The following is a 22,545-nucleotide window of genomic DNA, read 5'->3' on the forward strand; positions in this document are numbered from 1 at the left end:
ACTTCAGAATTACCTGAAAAAGCATTGCTGTAATATCTAGACAGGGTTTGCATAATGTCTTTTGAGTGCTGGGTCCATGGTGCTATCTTTCTGTAGGTTTTCACACGATGAACAAGTTGAGAACCACCATACTGAAGGGATAAGGTATCACCATGATCTTCATAGAGTTCCTCAAATAACCTAAAAAAAAAAAAAAGAAAAACTCACTTTGAAGAATTTTACCAAAATCAAAGCACAAGTTATTTACTTAGCTAAATTCCAAACAACATTACATTTTAAAAATTCTTCTGAGCCTTTCCTTTCAAGTTAGACTCTTTAACATCTTGAAAATAAATGCAAATGCTAATATATTTTTGAGTGATACTCCAATAAACATCAAAACCACAGAAAACACTAAAACGGAAGCAGGGGCACCAAAAACATAAACCACCAAAGCCAGACCAGGCTGTTCTAACCATATTCAAAGACTCCAACTTTCTGTAGCCTGCCAGAGCAATTCACCTTACGTGACAGAATGTACTGTGCTCTCTGAATTGCCTCTGAAAAAATAATATGCTCCTGTCACAGTGTCTTAGTCCATTCGAGCTGCTACAACAAGACACCATAAACTGGGTGGCTTATAAACAGCAAACATTTATTTCTCACATTTCTGGAAGCTGGGAAGCACAAGATCAAGGAGCTGGTAGATGTGGTGTCTGGTGAGGGCCCATCTCCTAGATCACAGATGGCCTTCTCACTGTGTCCTCACATGATGGAAGGGGCTAGCTAGCTTTCTTCAGTCTTTTATAATAAGGACACTAGTCCCAATCATGAGGGTTCCTCTCAGCTCCACTCATTTCTCAAAGGTCGTATGTCCTAATACTACCCCTTTAGGGGTTAGGATTTCAACATATGAACTTAGGGAAGTCACAAAGATTCAGATCACAGCAGACTAACAAATCATATTCTTTCTCAGATATGTACTTTTGAAGAATTAACTTCTGTGTTTCTTCAAGTGCCTGTTAATACTTCCAGTGCAGTGATATCTGTCGGTCTGGCCATTTGTTAAACTGATTACTTTCCTGAGCTGAGACTTTGTGACAATTTCTGATGACCAGTACCAGCTATCATTAACTATATTTTCAAAAAATTATACTTCATGGACTGTCACAGATCCAAAAGACAGTGAAGAAATAGTAATCCTTAATGAAGAATCAATCTTTTAAACATCTTAGATTTTTAGTATATAGGAAGCCACAGTACTTTAAAAAAACAAACACCATCTGGATTTGTTTTTTTAGAAAAAACGCCCACCAGTTTGTCTAAGTACTTTGGATTTATCTAAAGAATGTGGTGTTTATTCATAATTAACACAAGCAAAAACAACAACAAAAGAAAAACCCAAAGCCCAAACCATGGCAAGAATACATAAGTCTTTAATAGAAATATTTATTCTAAGACACCAAGAACATATACTAGGGAAAAGACACCCTCTTCAACAAATGGGTGCTGGGAAAACTGGATATTCAAATGCAAAAGAATGAAATTGGTCCCCGGTCTCTCATCGAATACAAAAATCAACTCAAGATAGATCAAGACTTAAACATAAGATCAAAAACTATAAAACTATTAGTAGAAAACATAAGAAAAACAGATTTAGTTTGAATAATGTTTTCTAGCAACATAATTTTTGAGAAGCTAAAAGTAGAAACATATTCATAAAAAAAATCTTATTATTAACCAGATTTGCCTTCTGTTATTACCAGCATTCAAACAGCAAAACATAAGGCTTACCTAACTGCATCTGTATCAAACTGTAGATTAGGTTTGTCAATCAATCCCAGTGAATACAGCTGATAGGCCAGAGCACATTTTCCCACCATAAACTGTGCTGTGTTGGTGCGATCTAAACAGTCTACACAGTTGGTTCGAAGGATGCCAGTCTAAAGAGAAATACCTTAAGAGTTTCAATCACTATTTCATAACCAAAGAACTTCCATACTACTTTAGATTTCTTTTCTTTAAGAAGCAAAAAAAAAAGAAGAAAAGAAACAAAAAAGTCTGTGGGCAGGTGTTATTCCTGAACAAATATTATTCAGTTTTATGTAAAGTCAAAATAATGAAGACTTTTTTTTTTTTTTTTTTTGAGATGGAGTCTCACTCTGTCACCCAGGCTGGAGTGCAGTGGTGTGATCTCGGCTCATGCAACCTCCGCTTCCTGGTTCAAGCGATTCTCCTCTCAGCCTCCCAACTAGCTGGGATTACAGGTGCCCGCCACCACGCCCGGCTAATTTTTTGTATTTTTAGTACAGATGGGGTTTCACTGTGTTAGCCAGGACGGTCTCAATCTCCTGACCTTGTGATCTGCTCGCCTCAGCCTCCCAAAAGTACTGGGATTACAGGCATGAGCCACCATTCCTGGCCTGAAGAGCCCATTTTTAAAGTTGCATAAGGTTATACATGCTGCTCACTTACATTGCTGTAACAGTATCATTAAATCTTCTGGTCTATATTTGAATTTACTTTGTTAGTTTAACAAAATAAAACAAATAACCAACAATTTCCACATGTACCAATTAGCAAAATATGTGCTTTTTTCTGACATATCTCCTTTATTATACAACCCAAATATTCAGTGGTTAGGGCCATATCATTCTTAAAGCATAGTTAACATATATAGTGTATACACTTGGTTTCTTTTACAGTCATTCTACTTTATTCTTCTCATGCTCCTGTTTTGTTTCTATTTCCAGTAATAAAATTTAATATATAGAAAAAATTCACAGGCCATATTATTTCAGTTACACATTTTTCTTTTCTTTCTTCTTCTTCTTTTTTTTTTTTTTTTTTTGAGATGGAATGTCACTCTGCCACCCAGGCTGGAGTGCAGTGGTGTGATCTCTGCTCACTGCAACCTCTGCCTCCCGGGTTCAAGCAATTCTCCTGCCTCAGCCTCCCACGTAGCTAGAACTACAGGCACATGTCACCACACCTAGCTAATTTCTCTGTATTTTTAGTAGAGATGGAGTTTCATCGTGTTAGCCAGGATGGTCTCAATTTCCTGACCTCGTGATTCACTTGCCTCAGCCTCCCAAAGTGCTGAGATTACAGGCATGAGCAACCGCGCCTGGCCAGCTACACATTTTTCATAAGCATTAAAGACTAGAAGTAAGGCTTTTAAGAACATTCTCAAATAATAATTCTGCATTAAATAAGATATAGGTCTCTCCATGATTGCTTGCAGAAAACATACAGTACACAATGGATACAGATATATTCACTATGAATATAATATTGTGTATACCTGCAGGCGACCAGTGGGAATCACACATCCTCCTAGTTCATTCCACCTGTGTTGAAAAATAAACACTTTTTAAAAAGTGAATGACAGAATATTTATTTTTGGTACCAGCTCCTTGTTAAGAATCATAGAATCAAAATAATAGAGCTGAAGGCTCCTGAAAAATCAGCTGATCCTGCCCACTCTCATTCTTTCAGGTAAGTAAACATGCAAATGACTGAGACAGACTGCCTACCACACTCTCCTCAAAGACTCCAGGAAAGGGGTAATTTAATTTGCCCAAGTACCCACTGTGGCATTTTGTTACCTATGCTCAACCAAAATCTCCCTTGCTTTCATTCAAATGCACTTCTTATTTGGTCTCTATACACATGAATAATAATCGTAGGGCAGAGTACAACAGGGCAGGGCGATCTCAGCTCACCACAACCTCCGCCTCCCAGGTTTAAGCAATTCTCCTGCCTCAGCCTCCCAAGTAGCTGGGATTACAGGCACCATGCCCAGCTAACTTTTGTATTTTTAGTAGAGACAAGATTTCACCATGTTGTCCAGGATGGTCTCAATCTCTTGACCATGTGATCTGCCCACCTCCGCCTCCCAAAGTGCTGGGATTACAGGCATGAACCACCGCATCCAGCTCGTAGGGCATCTTTCTAATAAAATCTTCCAAGCCTTAGCCTTCCCAACTCAACATTAGGATTCTCCACCTCCCCCAGCTTTTATTCATGGAGGCTTTGTTATATTTTTTTGGTTGGTTTTACAGGTTTCTTTTTAGAGACTACTTATTTTCTCCATGTGCAGTGAATACACAGGAATATGTTTTGTTATGAAATGCTATAGATAATGTTATTGCTGTCCTTAGAAGGTCCTGCTTATAAGGCTGGAGCTTGGCCAATGTCTGGGAACTTAAATTTCAGGAGGGTTTCCATCATTCTCAGAACTGATAAGAGTGGCTCACTGTGCTGAAATGGTTTGTATAAATAATATGTTTTTTCCTGAACCCTTCTTTCCCTCTGGAAGTCAGGAATTTTGGTATATGACAGGCAGAGGCTGTCTATGTGACCAGCCTCCAGTAAAAAACAGTCTCCAACACGCTTCCTTGACTGGCAACGTCTCACCCATGCTTCACAACCTGTTTCTTGGGAGAATTAAGTGTGTTCTCTGTGACTCCACTGGGGAGAAGACTCTGGAAGCTTGTTTTTCCCTTTTAATTTCACTTCATATCCTTTCACCATAATAAATTATAGCCAGAATCCAACAATAGGCTGAGTCCTTTCAGTTCTCCTAGTGAATCACTGAATCTGGGAGTGGTCTTGGGGGATCCCTGTCATGGGTACCCTAAAGTTCCAACAATTAGCAAGTGCAAACAATGCAAACTATAACAAAAGGATTACTTCCAAAGACATATACACATATACAATATAGTTGGTTGTTTTTTTGTCGTCTTATCATTGTAGTTAACTACATTAACTGAAAATAAAATGCCAGAAATACATAATATTGGTTTCTTAAAAGAAAAGGCATAAATCCTTGCTCTGAAGAAGCTCCCAAAATAGTAATGAAAGATTTGTGAGCAAATAACTATAATACAATAAATATAATTTTCACAAAATTGTTAGTATCGAATCTATAAGAAAAATGTCTGTTTCTATTTCAATAGTGAAAAATAGAGTGAAATGTTGAAAATTTTACTTACAGAAATATTTTATGTAACATTTGTTTTATGAAGCAAGAGATACAGATCCCATGGCTTCCATCTCAAGGTATGTAAGTAACCACTATAAGAATTCCCACGTCCCAGTGAACATACAGTACGCAGTCATGTGAGTAGTTTGCCTCTCCCAGGACTAAATTAATCCAATTTCCAAGCAGTACTAACTACTCATATTTAGAATACCCACAAGAGCAAAAATCATGACTTCTTGTAAGTTTTAAAATAGCATACATACTTTTCATCTGGCCGCAAAATGCTGCAGTAAGAATCAGGGCGATTTACAAAGAAACCTGTTTTCTTCACCACACTTTCTGCAATCACATTCAGTCGATCAAGAACATTACACAGCTTGCTGAGGAGAGATGGAAGAATGAGAAAATTGAGAAGAAGCCAAGTTTTAACACATATTTATCCTTATATCTAAAACCAGTAAAGTCTATAGGAATAATATTTAGGGATATAATTTTTAAAATCTCTTGGCTGGTACTTAATAGGAACATGTAACAATGTCTGGAATATAATGTATACTTGGTAACCAGCAACATTTTATGTGCAAGAGACATAAAAGATCTGTTACTTAATATCAAATATTGGTGATCCTTAATCTTGGTATATAACATCCCTGTCTGAGCTTTCTCCAAAGACTTTGACTCCTCAAGAGCTGTCAAGTCAATACACATTCATAAAATGGCTCTGAAAAGAGCATCATGCACAGTGCAGGTGGCAGAGAGAAAAAAAGGGAAAATAACATGAATGGCAACCAGGCACAGTGGCTCACCCCTGTAATCCCAGCACTTTCAGAGGCCAACGAGGGCAGATCACTTTAGGTCAGGAGTTTGAGACCACCCTGGCCAACATGGTGAAACCCCATCTCCACTAAAAACACAACATTAGCTAGGCATAGTGGTGCATGACTGTAGTCCCAGCTACTCGGGAGGCTGAGGCCAGAGAATCGCTTGAACCCAGGAGGCGGAGTCTACAGTAAGCTGAGATCGCACCACTGCACTCCAGCCTGGGCAAGAGAGCGAGACTCTTTAAATAGTAGTAATAATAAATACAAACGGCAACTACTTGTACCAAACTTATACTCTGGAAAGTGTGTGTGTGTGTGTGTGTGTGTGCGTGTGTGTGTGTGTGTGTGTTTATCTAACTGTATAAAATCATTTAGAAAAAAGTACAATGAGTTAAGTACAAAATAATACAGTAACATTTTAAAAAATGAGAATGTAAGCAAACCTAGAGCTTGTATGATATGTAGAAAGTGAACAAAAGTGCAAGATTTAACAGAAGTAAGTTCCTTAGAAGAGATGAGTTTTGAATCGGATGTTGAAATGTAAAAGAGAGGTGAGAAAACATCCCAGGGAGGGTGAAGAATAGGAACGTAATGGAGGCTTAGGGACAGGACTTTGGCTGCTACATTTGTGGCAGAGCATGAAGATTTGGTTTTCTGGAACAGAACAGCCCTTGGGATAAATAAATAATGACTGCATTCTGAAGCCAACCAGATGATGAGGTTTTAACATGACCCTAAGGAATTGGGACCTACTATATACAGTCAGGAATTATCACAGGTTCATCCACAAGTGGTATCTGAGAAAGTATTTAATAGTGAGACAAAATGATATGCAAAAAAGTGAAACTAATGCCTTTAAGGAACATTCGTAGAGATGTTCTGAAATGACTAGATATTTCAAACAATTTGCAAATGGTATATATGATAGGCAAAAAAAACAAAAACAAACAAACAAAAACTTTGGTGAGTTTATTGATGTACTCAAAACAGCCCCTCAACAGGTTCATGAAGGAAATTAAAAGGGTAACATTTACTTTACCATAGAGGTCAGCTTCCTGTTATTTGTCATTACAAGAAAAGGAAATGATCACAGCCAGACAGATGCGTATCATTCACCTTTTGGTGTACTTGGCCATGTCCCAGGGAATATAAACAATAGTGTGCTCAGGAGGCAAAAACTGGTTGAGATAGGTCACAGCAGCGACAAGTTCTTCACTCAGAATTCTTTCATGCTTTCTTTTTTCTCGTTCCTTTATCAAAAATTAAACATTTTCAGTGTTTTAATTCCCTTAAATCAGAGGAACAGACTCAACATGTTTACTTGGACAAAAAATCCAAGTCTTAAATATACTAAAATGAAATCTAGCTACAATAATCAGAAATAAAAACATAAAGAAATAAATGCTCCATTTGATTAAAGTGAACAGATAATGGGCTTTAAAGAGTCAAGGAGATCGGATTTCTTCCTGGTACCCTCCCTGCACCCTGAGAAGCCCAGCTCGCCCCACATAGGACCTGGCTCACGCACTTCACACCCCACTCTGAGGAGACCCTTCCCAAGGACCAGAAGAAGGGAGCCTCTAACTTCAGTCAGCTAGAGGCCAGAAAGACATCAACTGGTCTGAATGATTTGGCTCTCTGTCTACTATTGGTGTATAGGAATGCTTGTGATTTTTGCACATTGATTTTTGTATCCTGAGATTTTGCTTAAGTTGCTTATAAGCTCAAGGAGCTTCTGGGCTGAGACAATGGGGTTTTCTAAATATACAATCATGTCATCTGCAAACAGAGATCATTTGAATTCCTCTCTTCCTATCTAAATATCCTTTATTTCTTTCTCTTGCCTGATTGCTCTGGCCAGAACTTCCAATGCTATGTTGATAGGAATGGTGAGAGATGGTATCCTTGTCTTGTGCTGGTTTTCAAAGAAAATGCCTCCAGCTTTTGCACATTCAGTATAATATTGACTGGAGTTTGTTATAAATAGTTCTTATTATTTTGAGATACGTTACATCATGAAAGGGTGTTGAATTTTATCAAAGGCCTTTTCTGCATCTATTGAGATAATCATGTGGTTTTTGTCATTGGTTCTGTTTATGTGATGGATTATGTTTATTGATTTGCATATGTTGAACCAGCCCTGCATCCCAGGGATTAAGCTGACTTGATTGTCATGGAAGACCAAACAAATTCAAAAACTAGCAGAAGACAAGACATAACTAAGATCAGAGCAGAACTAAAAGAGACAGACACAAAAAAACCCTTCAAAAAAAAAAAAATCAATGTATCCAGAAGCTGGTTTTTTGAAAAGATGAACAAAATACACAGACCTCTAGCCAGACTAATAAAGAAGAAGAGAGAAGAATAATCAAATAGACACAATAAAAAATGATAAAAGGGATATCACTACCAATCCTCCAGAAATACAAACTACCATCAGAGAATACTATAAACACCTCTACACAAATAAACTAGAAAATCTAGAAGAAATGGATAAATTCCGGAATACATACATCTTGGGAGGCCAAGACTAAACCAGGAAGAAGTCAAATCCCTGAATAGACCAATAACAAGTTCTGAAATTGAGGTAGTAATAGCCTAACAACCAAAAAAAAGCCCAGGACCAGTGGCTTCACAGCCAAATTCTACCAGAGGTGCAAAGAGGAGCTGGGTACCATTCCTTCTGAAACTATTCCAAACAACAGAAAAAGAGGGAGTCCTCCCTAACTCATTTCTATGAGGCCAGCATCATCCTGATACCAAAACCTGGCAGAGACACAACAAAAAAAGAAAATTTCAGGCCAATATCCCTGACGAACATCGATGTGAAAATCCTAAATGAAATACTGGCAAACCGAATCCAGCAGTAGAGCATGGTGAGTTTTTATAGAACAGCTGGCATATGGTAAGTACCCTATATTTACCATTTTCATTGTTACCCTGATCAAGCCTTCACTTAGAAACAAAGAAAAACAATTAATGCCACAATAGTGAGACTGAAGTGGTTTAAAGGCACTATTGTTAGCATCAAAATTAGTCTGTGCTGTTTTCAATCATGGAAATTACTTTTCAATTGCCATGAATTTAATTAGATAACTACTGTAGAAACAAAAAGGGGTAGCTATTGTGCACAGCTGAATACATCAAATGAAATAATTTGATAAGAATTAAGAACAGTGTTAAATCAGCTTAGGATGAAAATATATTTTGCTTATTTATACATCTGAGAAAATTAAATTATATATCTGAAATTTTTCTCAAAACCATTTAAATTCAACTAGGGAAACAAAATCTTTTTGAAATTCTTATATCAAATCTGACTTTTGTGGGATAGAGAGGAAGGGTTATATGAGCAACCTTCATTCATCTCTGCATGAAGAATCTGCTGTATCCATTGTCTGTCCATAGAGGATTAGTGTTAGTGGGTTGTTAGTCAACCTCTTTAGAGCCACAGACCCTTAACAACTAAACAAAAACTTAACATACACAAGTGATTTTGCATATCATTTCTTTTTTTTTTTTCTTTTTTTTATAAGGAGACAGGGTCTCACTGTCACTTAGGCTGGAACGCAGTAGTGCAATCATAGCTCACTGCATCCTGAACTCCTGGGCTCAAGTGATTCCCCTACTTCAGTCTTCCAAGTAGCTGGGACTACAGGTGTGCACCATGCCCAACTAATTGAAAAAAAAAAATTTTTTTTTTTAGAGACTGGGTCTCCTGTGCTGCCCAGGTTGGTCTCAGATTCCTGGCCTCATGTGAGCCTCCCACCTCAGCTTCTCAAGTCACTGGGATTAGAGACATGAGCCACCACATCCAGCTGCATATCATTTCAAAGGGTTCTGAGATCCCCCTAACAGCCGTCCATGGGCCACAGATTAAAAACCTCTGCTGTACAGTTTATACTTGATCCTAGGTTGGTTTCCTGTTGATACAGTAGCAGCACTGAAGGCACATGGATTGCTGCAAGCTCACTTTCAACCAGTGCCTCAAACTTTCACAACTGGGAAAAAATTCACAAAACAGGGTAAAAGAGAAATTAAATCATGAAAAGCATTTTACTTTATTAACTCTTCACATGGTGGTAGAATGAAGAGTGAGTATCCCCCAGGTATCATTCTATACACACATGTATTCTTTGGACCTTTAATCACAGTTAATAAGGTCTTCTGCCAAGTGACCTGAATAAACAATTTCTTTAATCATATGAATAAAATAACTAGTGCCATAAACAACAAAATATTTTTCTATTCCATGAAACAGCAACTTAATCTCCAAACTATTTCTGTAGCTAACTTTGAATTATTGTCAGAATTTTTATTGCAATGAAAAAAATAATCAAGTTACAATTTTAAAATCCACTGACCTTTAAATACATGAAAAAATAAATGTACATGTGAGATGTCTGGCAAAGACTACATTATAATCACATGTATATAATAGCATTTTTTGTGTACACAATTATTAGAGAATTATTTCAAGCACTGTAGACTTCAATCTCCATTTAATGAAAGCTTTTCAATCACACTATACGGACTCTGTAAAACATGAACTTATTTTTATTTTATTTTTGAGGCAGGATCATGCTCTGCCTAAATCCACTAATTTAAATCTCTTCTAATCCCATAACACTTTATAATTTCATACTTTGGCGATAACTTATTTCTATACTAACAATATCTTATTTTCTATAAATTTACTGGAAAAGTGTCCATGAGCATTTTCACTGAAGTTTTCCTACTTTAAATTTTTAATTATGTATACTACAGCTACCATTTAATACTAGGCTGAGTTAGAGATTATCCACCTTATATTACTCTGTGTTGATATGCAGAGAGACATGAATATGAAACTTCTGAATTAAAATAAAATGTCTAGAAAATTATTTCTCTAATATCTGAATGATTTATTTTACAAAGTCAATCCCTAGTGGGATGCAATTACAAAGAACAACACAGGAATAAATGAAGCTGAATGCCTCACTGTTCCACTCTTCTCCCCCAACTGTCAGTTTGGGGACATATTCCTCCACACTCATCACACACACACACACACACACACACACACACACACACACACACACACAGCTCCTTTGAGACCATGCATGTAGTTATAAAGTCCTATCCTGGGAACTGTCTACTCCCCACCCCAAGCTTTGCCTCCATCCTGGGTGATATGGTTTGGCTGTGTTCCCACCCAAATCTCATCTTAAATTGTAGCTCCCATAATTCCCATGTGTTGTGAAAGGGACCTGGTGGGAGATAATTGTATCATACAGGTGGTTCTCCCATACTGTTCTTGTGGTAGTGAATAAGTCTCATCAGATCTGATGATTTTATAAGGGGTTTCTCTTTTTACTCTCATTCTCTCTTGTCTGCTGCCATGTAAGATGTGTATTTTGCTTTCCGATATGATCGTGAGGCCTCCCCAGCCACGTGGAACTGTGAGTCCATTAAACCTCTTTTTCTTTATAAAATTACCCAGGCTCAGGTATGTCTTTATCAGCAGTGTGAAAACGGACTAATACACTGGGCGACCTTCAGTACCTCCACATCCTTTTCTACTCTAAAATCCCATTCTCACTCTCACATCTTAGACCAATTCATTATCATAGGTACTGCTCTTTCTTCAACATTTCTTATCCACAACCTCTTTTATTTCCAGATTGCTTGCTTTAAATACCCCCACCTTGTGAGCACTACAATCCACTGACATCTCCACTTTCTCTAGCAGCCCTGTTCTTGAAGCTCTGTCCTAATTCAGCACAGATTTCATGGTCTACTTCAATCACAGTATTGCCAAAATCCAAAATGCCTTTGATCCTGTCTTTATGTCACACCCGTCTGATGAAACTAAATAAACCCAATTATTATTTTACCTGTGCTTATACTCATTCACAAGCCCTGCTGGAAGAAGGCAGGCAAGAGCAAAATGGTTCCATTTAAGAAATCATGATCACCAACTTGAAATTGGCTCTTGGTACTTCTTGGAGGTTTTTAGTCAATTTGCCCTCCCACGTACACAAGACTTAAACCCTCTCCACTGCCTTCAAACCTCCACTCCCAGCAGATGATCATTCCTTCTACCTTAAAGAATTATTAAAGCCATCAGAATGGAGTGTGCATGCACACAAATAAACACATGCCCGAACCTTTACTATTCACTCTCTCTCTGTTAAAATAATTCCAGCCAGGTGCCATGATTCATGACTGTAATCCCAGGACCTTGGGAGGCTGAGGTGGGAGGATCACTTGAGGCCAGTAGTTCAAGGTTACAGTGAGCTATGATCTTGCCACTGCACTCTAGCCTATGTGACAGAGCACGACCCTGCCTCAAAAATAAAATAATTCTACCACGTATGCTTCAGATTTCATCATTTCCTACTTTCTTAAGTACGTGAAATCACTGATCATTCCTTTTCTCTCCTGTGTTGTACAACTCTCCCCTTCAAATGAATCCTCCCCATACGCTTTTAAACATATTGATATGATCTCTTTTAAAAAAAATTTAAAATGCCATCTTTCACTGGGTATTCCTATTGGGGGAAAGTACAACACTCACTGCCTCCACTTTCTCACTGTTATCCCACACTTGGTCCACTTCAATCAGTGCCCTCCATGATGCTAACACTAATGGACAGTCTTTCCATCCTCATCTTACTTGACACCTCAGCATTTGATGTTGCTGATCATTTACTTCCTTCATCATAAAACACATTTTCTCTTGGCGTTCCTAACACAGCACTTCCTGGTTTTCTTCCTACTCCTCTGGCTATTTTTTCCTCTCACTCCTTTAGAGATTCAGCTGCTCTAACTCAGAATTAAGAGTTGAAGATCCCCCCCAAGACGGGGTCTGAGGTTTTCCCTTGTCACTTCCTACTCTCCACATGGGCATCCCATCCATGCCCATGCCTTCAAATGTGACCTGTACACAGTTACAAAACCACATCTGGGCTCAGACCTCTCCTCTGAGCTCCTGAACCATGCCCTGACCTGTTACCTCCTTTTAGAGGACTCAATTGTACCTCAAACCTCACTCAGCATGTCCAAGCTGCACTCATGATCTTCCCCCTAAAAACCCAGTCAGTGTTCTGTATTTTAGTGAATGGCATCACCATCCACCACCTGAGTAAGCCAGAAATCTGGGAATTGTGCCTGACAACCCCTACTCCGTCATTTCATATCCAGCCCATCCCCAAGTCTGACTGTCCACTTCTCTGCATCTCCACCACACCACCCTGGTTTAAGGCATAATCACCTCTTTTCCGGACAATTTTAACAGCCTCCTATCTGGTCTTCCAGCATTGACTTTAGCTTTGTACTGATCCATCTGTTTAACCATGCAAAACTCTTAATGACTTTCCATTATTCTGAGTAATAAGACGAGGCTCACTAACAATGCTCTGAGTGGTCTGGCCATAACCATCTCTTTAGCCTTATCTCACAATAAGCATCTCGTCCTCACCCTCTCTGGGCCCCAACTACAGAGAACCCCCTTTTCTTCGTCCAACTCACCACATTCCCTCCTGTCCTAGGATCTTTGTACATGCTATGCTCTGAGTTGAATACTATTCTCTTTCCCCTTGACCTGGTTAATGCCTCTTCCTTCAGGTTGATGCTAATTCATCCCATCCTCAGGGAAGAATTCTCTCCATTATAAGCTCTTATTGCACCATTTACCTTGTATTGATGCCTCTGTGTTACCTCACCATCTCCTCCAATAGGCTGTTAGCTCCAGGCAGGAGCTGTTTCTAGAACTGCCTTGGCACATAGGAAACGCTCAAAAATACTTGTTAAATGACCGACTAAATGGACATAGAGTCACAGGGTTCCTTGGATTTTTAGTAAATTGATTTACATTCATTAACCAACCTTTCAGAATAACCTCAGATAATACTAGATTGTTGGGCACTACCATGAGCACGTAATATAACAATGCCCTTGCTTTTCATACTCTCAGGGTCTTCTTGGCTGCTGACCAAGAGTCTTTCAATTCACTTAGCTGCAACAGATGCTGGTAAAACTTATTGTGTAGTCTCCCTTACTTCTATACTTGGCCTTTGACCTGTATGCCCATTCATATATAGAGATAGATATGTTGATCAGTCAGTGTACTCTGCCAAGAAAGAAGAGAGCTATGAGGCTAATACCATCTTGTCTAGGTTTCTCCAATGCCCACCTGATCCTTGAGCCACAACAGTACTCCAGTTTCTGAATCTAGCCTTTTGATCCCATTACTATATAATAATTTGCCCAGGAGAGCTTATGAATTTTCAGGAGAGCTAACTGTATCAAGGCGAGGCAATAGTAGTTTGATTTTCATGCTTCCTTCTCCAAGTTGTCCTGGAAACTAAGGCAGAAATTTCACCTACATCTAATTCACACAAGGAAATCAGGACACAATGATTTCCTGATACACTGAATCATCCTACTCCCTTGGAGATGTACTACTTATTTTTTTTCAGGCATGCAGAGCAGAGACCACATGGAATCTGAGGCTGAAGAAAAGTGATTCAGCTCAGACACAGTGAGCTGTCCTGGCATAATAATCTGCACGTCTCTGCACTGGATAGAGAGAAAGCACAACTTGTTAACCCCCTCTTGTTGAGGAAGAGGTTTCCCAGAGTGTCTGAATCTCATAACCAAACAGATGAGCACATCATACCTTCACTAAATTCAAGATGATGATGGGAGAGCCAAACCTCTGAAACATCTGGTCAAAGTGAAGGGCAGCCACATGTGCAAATGGATCTGCCTGATCCACTGAGAAGGAAAAAAGATGAAGAAACACCTGAATGAAAATTGCAAAGTAAAAATAAAAGACGCATAGCGTTGTTTTTTTAAAGAAATGCAATTCAATTAATCTTTCAATAGTTTCACTTTCCAAATCCTTCCTAAGGCGCTCACTGGACACTTATTCTTCATGTATTTATTACATTTGAATGATTCTTCTATTTCTGAAGCAAAATAAAAAGTTTCCTAACAGCCAAAATTAAATATACATTTATTGCATAATAACAGAAATTCCTCTTCTAAATTACCTACCTTCTAGAACTAAAACCTTGTGAAAACCTAAGCATTTATAGATCTCTGCAACAGCAGTTTGTTATCTCTAAATGTGAGGACACAAGAGTTATTATTAAAAACTTGGCTCTACACACATGTAATAGGTGGTTTAGGCATCATAGTTGAAATGTCCTGAGACCAGTATAAGGGCACAGATCCTCTAACTTGCACGTAAGAAGAATAACTTCCTGCAGTGAAAGACATCACAGAAGCATCGCAGAGTATTTGTTCGGTCTCCACTTCATTTGCAACATCACCCTGAAAAGAAAGATGAGCTGAAAGATATTTTATGTTCTTAGAAATATTTAATGATATAAATTTCAATGAAGTTATAATTCCTATTCTTTGAAAGTCTTGTGAGGTAATATTGATCAATGTTCGATATGTACATTAGAAAGGCAACCATTAAAATATAATAAAGAAGGCAATTAAAAGTATCAAGAATAGACTAGAAAAAAAAAAAACAAATTAAATCTCCAATAATACAATCGGATAGAAAACAGCTGGTTTAAATAAAAGGGAATGAGGGAAAGAAAAGACAATTACATGAAATTATACAGGAGGTGAGAAAGACTAGAAGAATATCAAAATTCAATTCTGAAGACCAAAGTGAAATGAAAGGACAAAAGAGTGAGATTCAAATAATGCCTGATGGACAAAAGAAAAAAATAGGGTTTTCAGGTACTTAAAGAAGTACATAAGGACACAACAAAGAATAATTTTAGAGGCAGTAATAACATGTCTGCTTGATTATCCTTTGAATATTCAAAAGCAACTAATCTAGCTGCAAAATTCTGGTATTTTAAAGCACCACCTATAACAATTTTCATTGTTGATAAAATTTTAAGAACAATGTTGCTATTTTAAGCCAGGATCAAAACCCAATGCCTCACTCAATCTGTCTACCGAATCACACGTCTGCTCAAGACTCAACTTGTCTATTGCAAACAGAGACGGAACACTGAAAGGAGAGGACATGGCTAATGGAAGCATGCGTGCATTTTTTGCTACTGTTATTTTCTAGCAGTAAACAGAAAAAGGAGGCTGGGTGAAAAAAGCAAAGAGGACAAAGGGTTTCCCGTGCTTTGCTCCACTTTGTCTTCTTATCAAGAATAAACTTCCTGTGACAAGCGCTGCCTTCTACTTATTCCTTGGGTGGAGGTGCTTTGCTATTTTTGTTTTTACATTAAAAACAAAACATGTACTGCATTTCATATATTATAGAAATGGCTCACCCTCTGAACATAAGACATTTTATAATTCCTCAAAGCACTGCATAACTCTAAGATAGCTGACTTTTCAGAACATCTGTATATTAGTCTTACTTCTCACATGTTTCAGATGCACTGAAGTATTAATTATTGTCAGGCCCCCACATCCACGGGTTCCCTCCACAGATTCAACCAATCTCATATAGGAAATATAGTTAGGCCTAAGATGGCTGTATCTGAACTGAACATGTGCAGACCTTTTTTTATTGTCATTATTCCCTTAACAATACAGTATTACAACTATTTGCCTAGCATTTACTTCTTATTAGATATTAGATGTAATCTAGAGATGATTTAAGGTATACAGGTGAATGTACATAGGTTATATGCAAACACTAGGCCATATTATATAAGGGACTTCAGTATCTTGGGTTTTGGATGTGAAGGGGGTTCCTAGAACCAATCCCTTGTTGATACTGAAGGGTAACTGTATTCTCTTAATAATATCCTAAAGTAAGAAATTCCACTTTTTAAAATTTCACTGTACTTCTACATCAGCAAAGCTAATATAAAAGGTTAAAAGGTCAGTGAAGATAGTATTTGTCATCTTACCTCACAGTTTGCACCTCTTTTAAGAAAACGGGTACCAGCAAATTTACTGGATCTTCTAGCTATTAGAGTGACATACACTGGTCGTCCATAGATCAATAGCTCTTAGAAATCAAGTTAAGGTGTTTAGCATTCACAACTGTCACATAAGACCAAGAGAGTCATTATACCTCAAATACACATTTAGATACAGCTGGTCCAATGGCTTAAAGAACACCAAAAGGTCCACCTGAGGACAGAACAGCACTGGGTCTAATGGTTCTTCAGAATTGGGGTGCAGCTACAAAGGGAAGGCAACATCCAACCTGCCTAAGGAGTCCTTTCCATAAATTTCAGAGGAAATGGTGATCAGCTGTAGGGTTACTGGCCAAGTAAACGATGTAAACAAGTATAACTAATCCTTTTGATATGGTTTGGTTCTGTGTCCCCAGCCAAATCTCATTTTGAATTGCAATCCCCACGTGTCAGAGGAGGGGCCTGAAGGGAAGTGACTGAATGATGGAGGCGGACATCCCCCTTCCTGTTTTTGTGATAGTGAGTTCTCACGAGATCTGGTTATCTAAAAGCGTGTGGCACTTCCCTCTTCACTCTCTCTCCTGCTCTGCCATTGTGTGTGCCTGTCCTTCACCTTCTACCATGATTGTAAGTTTCCTAAAGCCTCCCAGTCATGCTTCCTGTTAAGCCTGTAGCCAATTAAATCTCTTTTTTCATAAATTACCCAGTCTCAGATAGTTCTTCATAGCTGTGTGAGAATGGACTGATACACCTTACTTAGTCTTCCAGATCATACACCTTGCAAAGAGAACATGTGTCATTTTATAGGTTGTTTCAATTATGAAGCAGTATATAACATATAATACTGAAAGGATAAACTGAATATAAAATTCTAAAAGCAGTCAAAATCTGTCACCTCCCTGCAAATCCTGAATGCTGAATGATTTATTGTGAACTGCTTAACAAACATATAGCTTCTTAGTTAATCGCCTTAATTTTCTGAGCCAAGTCTCATCTTCAGTAAAATGGAATTTAACAATAAAGTAACTAAAGGTGGACTAGGTGAAGTAATGTGTGTACTACTAGTGCCTGACCTGTAGTATTCATTAAATGGTTACTGTTTTTATAATGATATAAACTTCCTGAATTCATTAAATGCTTGATAACCAGGAGACTAGATGTATTTTTCAAATTTATGAGCTTTAAAATGATCATCTATGATGGTGCTATTTTTAAAAACAAACATTTATTATGTTTAACATGTGCCAGGCCCTAAGTTAGCTCTTAGAAATAAGAAACAGAACTATCTTTTAGGAACTACCTTTAGAAACTATAGCACATTCTCTTTGGTATCCCTAGTGGTAAAAAACCTGTGTTTTTCCCAGGTAGAATTTACTTTTGGAAAGAGACAAAAGTAATTCAGGATCAAATGTTGTTATGCAGTAATGATCAACCAGATAATACCGCTCACTGGTTAAAAGTAATTATAAAGTCATGAGTCTGATTTTCAAGTGTAGCACATAAATCTCACTGAACTTCATTTCAAAATCCCTCTGTGCTTTTATCTAGCTTTTCATCCCCCTCACAGAAGGCGGCCCTGCTGTTCTTCAAGGCTAACCTTGCCTGCTGTGCCCTTGGTACCACTCCTCTTAAATGCTCCTGGTGCAAGAACGCATAATGATGGTCAGTCACATTCACCCACTTAATGGTCTCAGAACAGCCACTCCTTTAAAGGTTTCAATATATTTTTAAAAGCCGAACACACTAGAAAACATGCTGAATGCAAAAATGCCCTACGTTATCTCAAAAAGTAATAGAAAAAAAAATCTAAACACCACTTCTAGATGGTACATGCTGCCTTCTTAAACCCCATAATTGCACTTTATTAAAAGGGTTCGATGTAGCTACAAATTAATGAGATGAAGCTACTGAAGGAAATAAAAGTCTTTATAAAATTGAACTCATCAGCTTAACCCAAAGCGGAACCTACTTCTCTTTAACCTATTTTGCTCCCTTGCTGGGACTACTGCACTCTTTCCCTAACTCATGTCCCATGTTCTGGTTTCATTTTACTTAATCCAGCTTGAAAACAGCTGACAACTCAAGCGTCCTAAACACTACTTTGCACGTGTCACTCTCCTGCACAAAACCTCTCCAAAGTTCCTGCATCAAACCCAGAGTCCTCAGCTTAACCACCAAGGCAATTTGGTGACTGTCGATCTGACTCCCACATACCAATCTCCTTCCCGCTATATGCTACCTCCCAGGAGTTTTATGCCATGAGAACACTCCCTTGTGTGTTTCCACTTCTACATACACATTGTTTCCCCAGGCTGTGATCTCTCTCTCTGCTAAGGCCTGACTTTTGTTTAGGGCCCAGGCCAAGTACGACTATTCCCATGGGCCTGTCGCATCCTCTCCAACTATCAGTAATTCTGCCCCTTCTCCCAGATAAGCATGACACTTAAAACCTCTATCACATAGCATTTTCTTCCTTGTTATTTATTCATCTTTCTGTGTATTTAACAGGCCTGTTCAAATAGCATTCTTCTTTGTAGTTCTACTACATAGTATCATGGGCAGGTTTTCCTGTTGGGTGCGGAGAATGGTATCATAATCATATAATTCATAGTAGCTGTCTACAAATTGACACATCATAAGCTTAGTAGTATGTATTTTACATTTTTTTCAAAAAGGATACTTGACTGCCCACAGAACCCATGAATAATATACAAAAGCCAGTCACGATGCACGGCATTTTTTATTATATCCAGAAGTTCACCATTCCATACATATTTCATATAAGGCTCACTACAGATCCCAAATACCCCTGAAAAACAAAAGTCTGTATCAGTCCATAAATACATAAAATATTTTGTATCAATAAAAAAAAAAGTTGATATCAGAAAGATATGGAAATGGGCTGACATCCAACTCATTTTTAAGTCAGCTTCTGTTTTTAACTTCAAAGTAAGATGCCTGGTTAACAGCATTGCCATTTTCAGTGGATATCATTCCCATCATGTCCAGAACATTGTGTGGATTCTGTGAAGAATCTGACTCCCACGAAAGGCATTTTCTGACTTGTGAGAGTTCTTGAGCGAAAAGAAAACGAGAAGGAAATTGAGGACATCTTACAAATATATAAATAAAGTCAAGAGGCAGCAGGAAGTAGCAGTTGAGCACATGGCTGAAGAGTTAAAGTTCCTGGATCCAAATCCTGGCTCTGCCTCTCATCAGCAGGGTGACAGGCATGATCAAGAGTGTTACTTACCGAGAGCGCAGCACCTCTGCTTCCTCACCTGTACCACATGGTTGTTATAAGGATGAAATGAATTAATAATGCACATAAAGGGCCTAGAATAAGCCTGGTATATTACAAATACTTCTAATAAGTGGCAGTTATTATTATGTCAGGCCTTTTCTCTATGAATAAATTAATTTCATCAAACATAATTTTAGCAGATCCATATAAATTTATTAAATAGCAATGAGTTTTACAAAACTTACATGAAATGAAAAATTAAAGTATGTTTCTAAGATAATAGCTTAAAAGCTCAAAAGATTGTAAAGGTTCTAAATAGCAGTTAATCAAGACCATTTTCTTCCTCAAAACATGATCTGTTAAGAGTATTTGTTTATACACTATACTACACCTTGGTCTGATTCATAAAAACTAAACTTTCTTTGCCCTTTCAATGCCTTATACAAGAGAATTAATAATAAAGACATCAATAGGAGACCTATTTTCATCGCTTACCAGTTCTGTGACCTTAGGCAAGTTACTTAACCTCTTTGAACTTCAACTTTCTAAACTACAAAATGATGTTACTACTACTTACCTCAAAGAAATTGTTCAGATTAAATAGTATAGGCAAAGTATCTGACATCCAGTAAAGATTATTTTAAATATTTATTGTTTTCCTTTTCTACCTATTCCCATACCTTCTACCCTCAGTCCTGTTTCTTATCAGTTTATGTCTGTGTGACAAGAGAATAATCTCACCTTTGAGAATGATGTATGCATGCTAATCACCAGAAACTGTGAATACAAACTGTTATATTACATGGCAAGAAGAAATAAAGTTGCAGATGAAGTTAAGGTTGCTAATCAGGACTTTGAGATGGGGAAATTATTCTGCATTATCTAAGTAGGTCCAATATAATCACAGGGTCCTTGTAAGTCAGAGAGGAAAACAGGAGTGTGAGTCTCAGGTAATGTAATGTGGCTTTAAAGATGGAAGGGAGCCATGAGCCAGGGGATGAACGCAGCCCCCAGAAGATGGAAAGGGCAAGAAAACTGATTCTCCCCTAGAGCCTCTGGAAAGGAATGCAATCCTGCTGACACATGAATTTTAGTTCACTGAGACCCACTGTGGACTTCTGCCTTCTAAGATGATAAATTTATGTTGTTTTAGCAACTAAGCTAGGTAATCTGCCACAGCAACAAGAAGAAACTAATACACCCTGTTATTCATATCTATCAAGTAGAACTGCTCCAGAGACAGCAAAAAATTAAGTAGCATAGGAGGCTTAATTCAGATCCCAGAACAGATATTCAAATTCAGATTTTGGAGAGTATGTAGGGCAAATTTAGTAATACTTCAGCTTTTGTATTACAATTGTGATATTCAGAAGTGTTGTCAGCAAATATTCAGACACACTAGTTGCCTTGCCCTCTATCTGTCTCTAGTGGTATGGGTTGCCACCAGCGTGTCTGAACCACGGCAAATGTATGTGATCTAGATGATCTGGTAGTAAGGAGGGTGCCCTTAGCTCATGTGATGATCAATCAAATAAACTAACAAGACTCAAGGGGAATGACGGGGATAAATTCAGTTTAAGTAACAACCTAAGCCTTTTTAAAGTTAATCACAATGTCTGGCAAACCATTAACAGAACCCAGCCTCTTTCTGAGAGTCTTGCAAGGGCAGATCTTCTGGGACTACTTTAGATTGGATTCTACTTCTGCACTTCTGCACCCACATCTTCATCACTATCATTTAAATTGTATGGAGCAAGGAGCCCAAAGACACTATTGGCTTACTGCCCACAGTCTAACACAGCTGGTGTCTTCACTATTGAAATGATTCCCTTACAACATTCACATTAGCAATGTCTCTAGGTTTAGAGTGCAAGACTGATCCAAGAACCTGGTGATAAAGGTAGTGTGTGACTGGTGTAGTCCAGGATCTCAGGGGCACCCTAGATGAGGCACTGAGTGGTCCTACAGTGAGTGGTCTTACAGCAGTCTTGCAGAGGCAGGGCCTATGCAGAACTGATGGGTCAAGCTGGGACCCATCAAAGTAATAACGACCTCTGATCTGCTACTCTAATTCTTTGACATGGCCATATGATCTTAATTTCTAGGCCTCAGTTTTCTACTTAGTCTTTAATTCTATAAAACTAGCATTATACCTACTGAGCAGAGTTTTAATGAGAAATAGCAATTTACGTATTTATATATTATATATTTACATAAATATATATAAAGTTTATATATATATTTATATACTTACATATTTACATGCTTATATAAACATTAAATATATATTTATATAAACAAATATATTAAATATATAAGTATAATTTAATATACTTTTATATTTATATTATACTTATATACCCATATATAACATGTACTCCATTTATATGTTTATATAAATATATTAAATACATTTATTACATGTAAATGTCTAGTACATAATAGGCAACCCATGGTCAATCTTTTTCAAAACTCAGACCATAACAAACGGGTCTCTATGAAGGAAAATAAGTAGTGTGTATTATCTAATATTAAAAAAAAATTATCCACATAAACTTCACCTCTGCACTCCATGTAGAAGCCTAGGCTTGAATGTATTCAATGAAAAGTACATGA

The 22,545-nt window shown here is 37.8% G+C and overlaps 1 protein-coding gene across 2 annotated transcripts in view; it reads right to left on the reverse strand.

Annotated features, from left to right (window-relative positions):
- FIG4 (FIG4 phosphoinositide 5-phosphatase) overlaps window positions 1–22,545 on the reverse strand; it is a 127,921-nt gene that overhangs the window by 59,994 nt on the left and 45,382 nt on the right. For both annotated transcript variants that reach the window (XM_003935957.3, XM_074397610.1), the window contains exons 7-15: window positions 19,366–19,494; window positions 16,674–16,774; window positions 14,946–15,108; window positions 14,450–14,547; window positions 6,904–7,037; window positions 5,230–5,346; window positions 3,284–3,329; window positions 1,774–1,922; window positions 14–180 (exon numbers count right to left, since the gene is read on the reverse strand). In XM_003935957.3, the coding sequence (XP_003936006.1) occupies window positions 14–180; window positions 1,774–1,922; window positions 3,284–3,329; window positions 5,230–5,346; window positions 6,904–7,037; window positions 14,450–14,547; window positions 14,946–15,108; window positions 16,674–16,774; window positions 19,366–19,494 (1,104 nt within the window). The remainder of the gene's footprint in view (window positions 1–13; window positions 181–1,773; window positions 1,923–3,283; window positions 3,330–5,229; window positions 5,347–6,903; window positions 7,038–14,449; window positions 14,548–14,945; window positions 15,109–16,673; window positions 16,775–19,365; window positions 19,495–22,545) is intronic.

This window comes from Saimiri boliviensis, chromosome 4, assembly GCF_048565385.1.
Source record: "Saimiri boliviensis isolate mSaiBol1 chromosome 4, mSaiBol1.pri, whole genome shotgun sequence".
Classification (NCBI taxonomy): Eukaryota; Metazoa; Chordata; class Mammalia; order Primates; family Cebidae; genus Saimiri; species Saimiri boliviensis.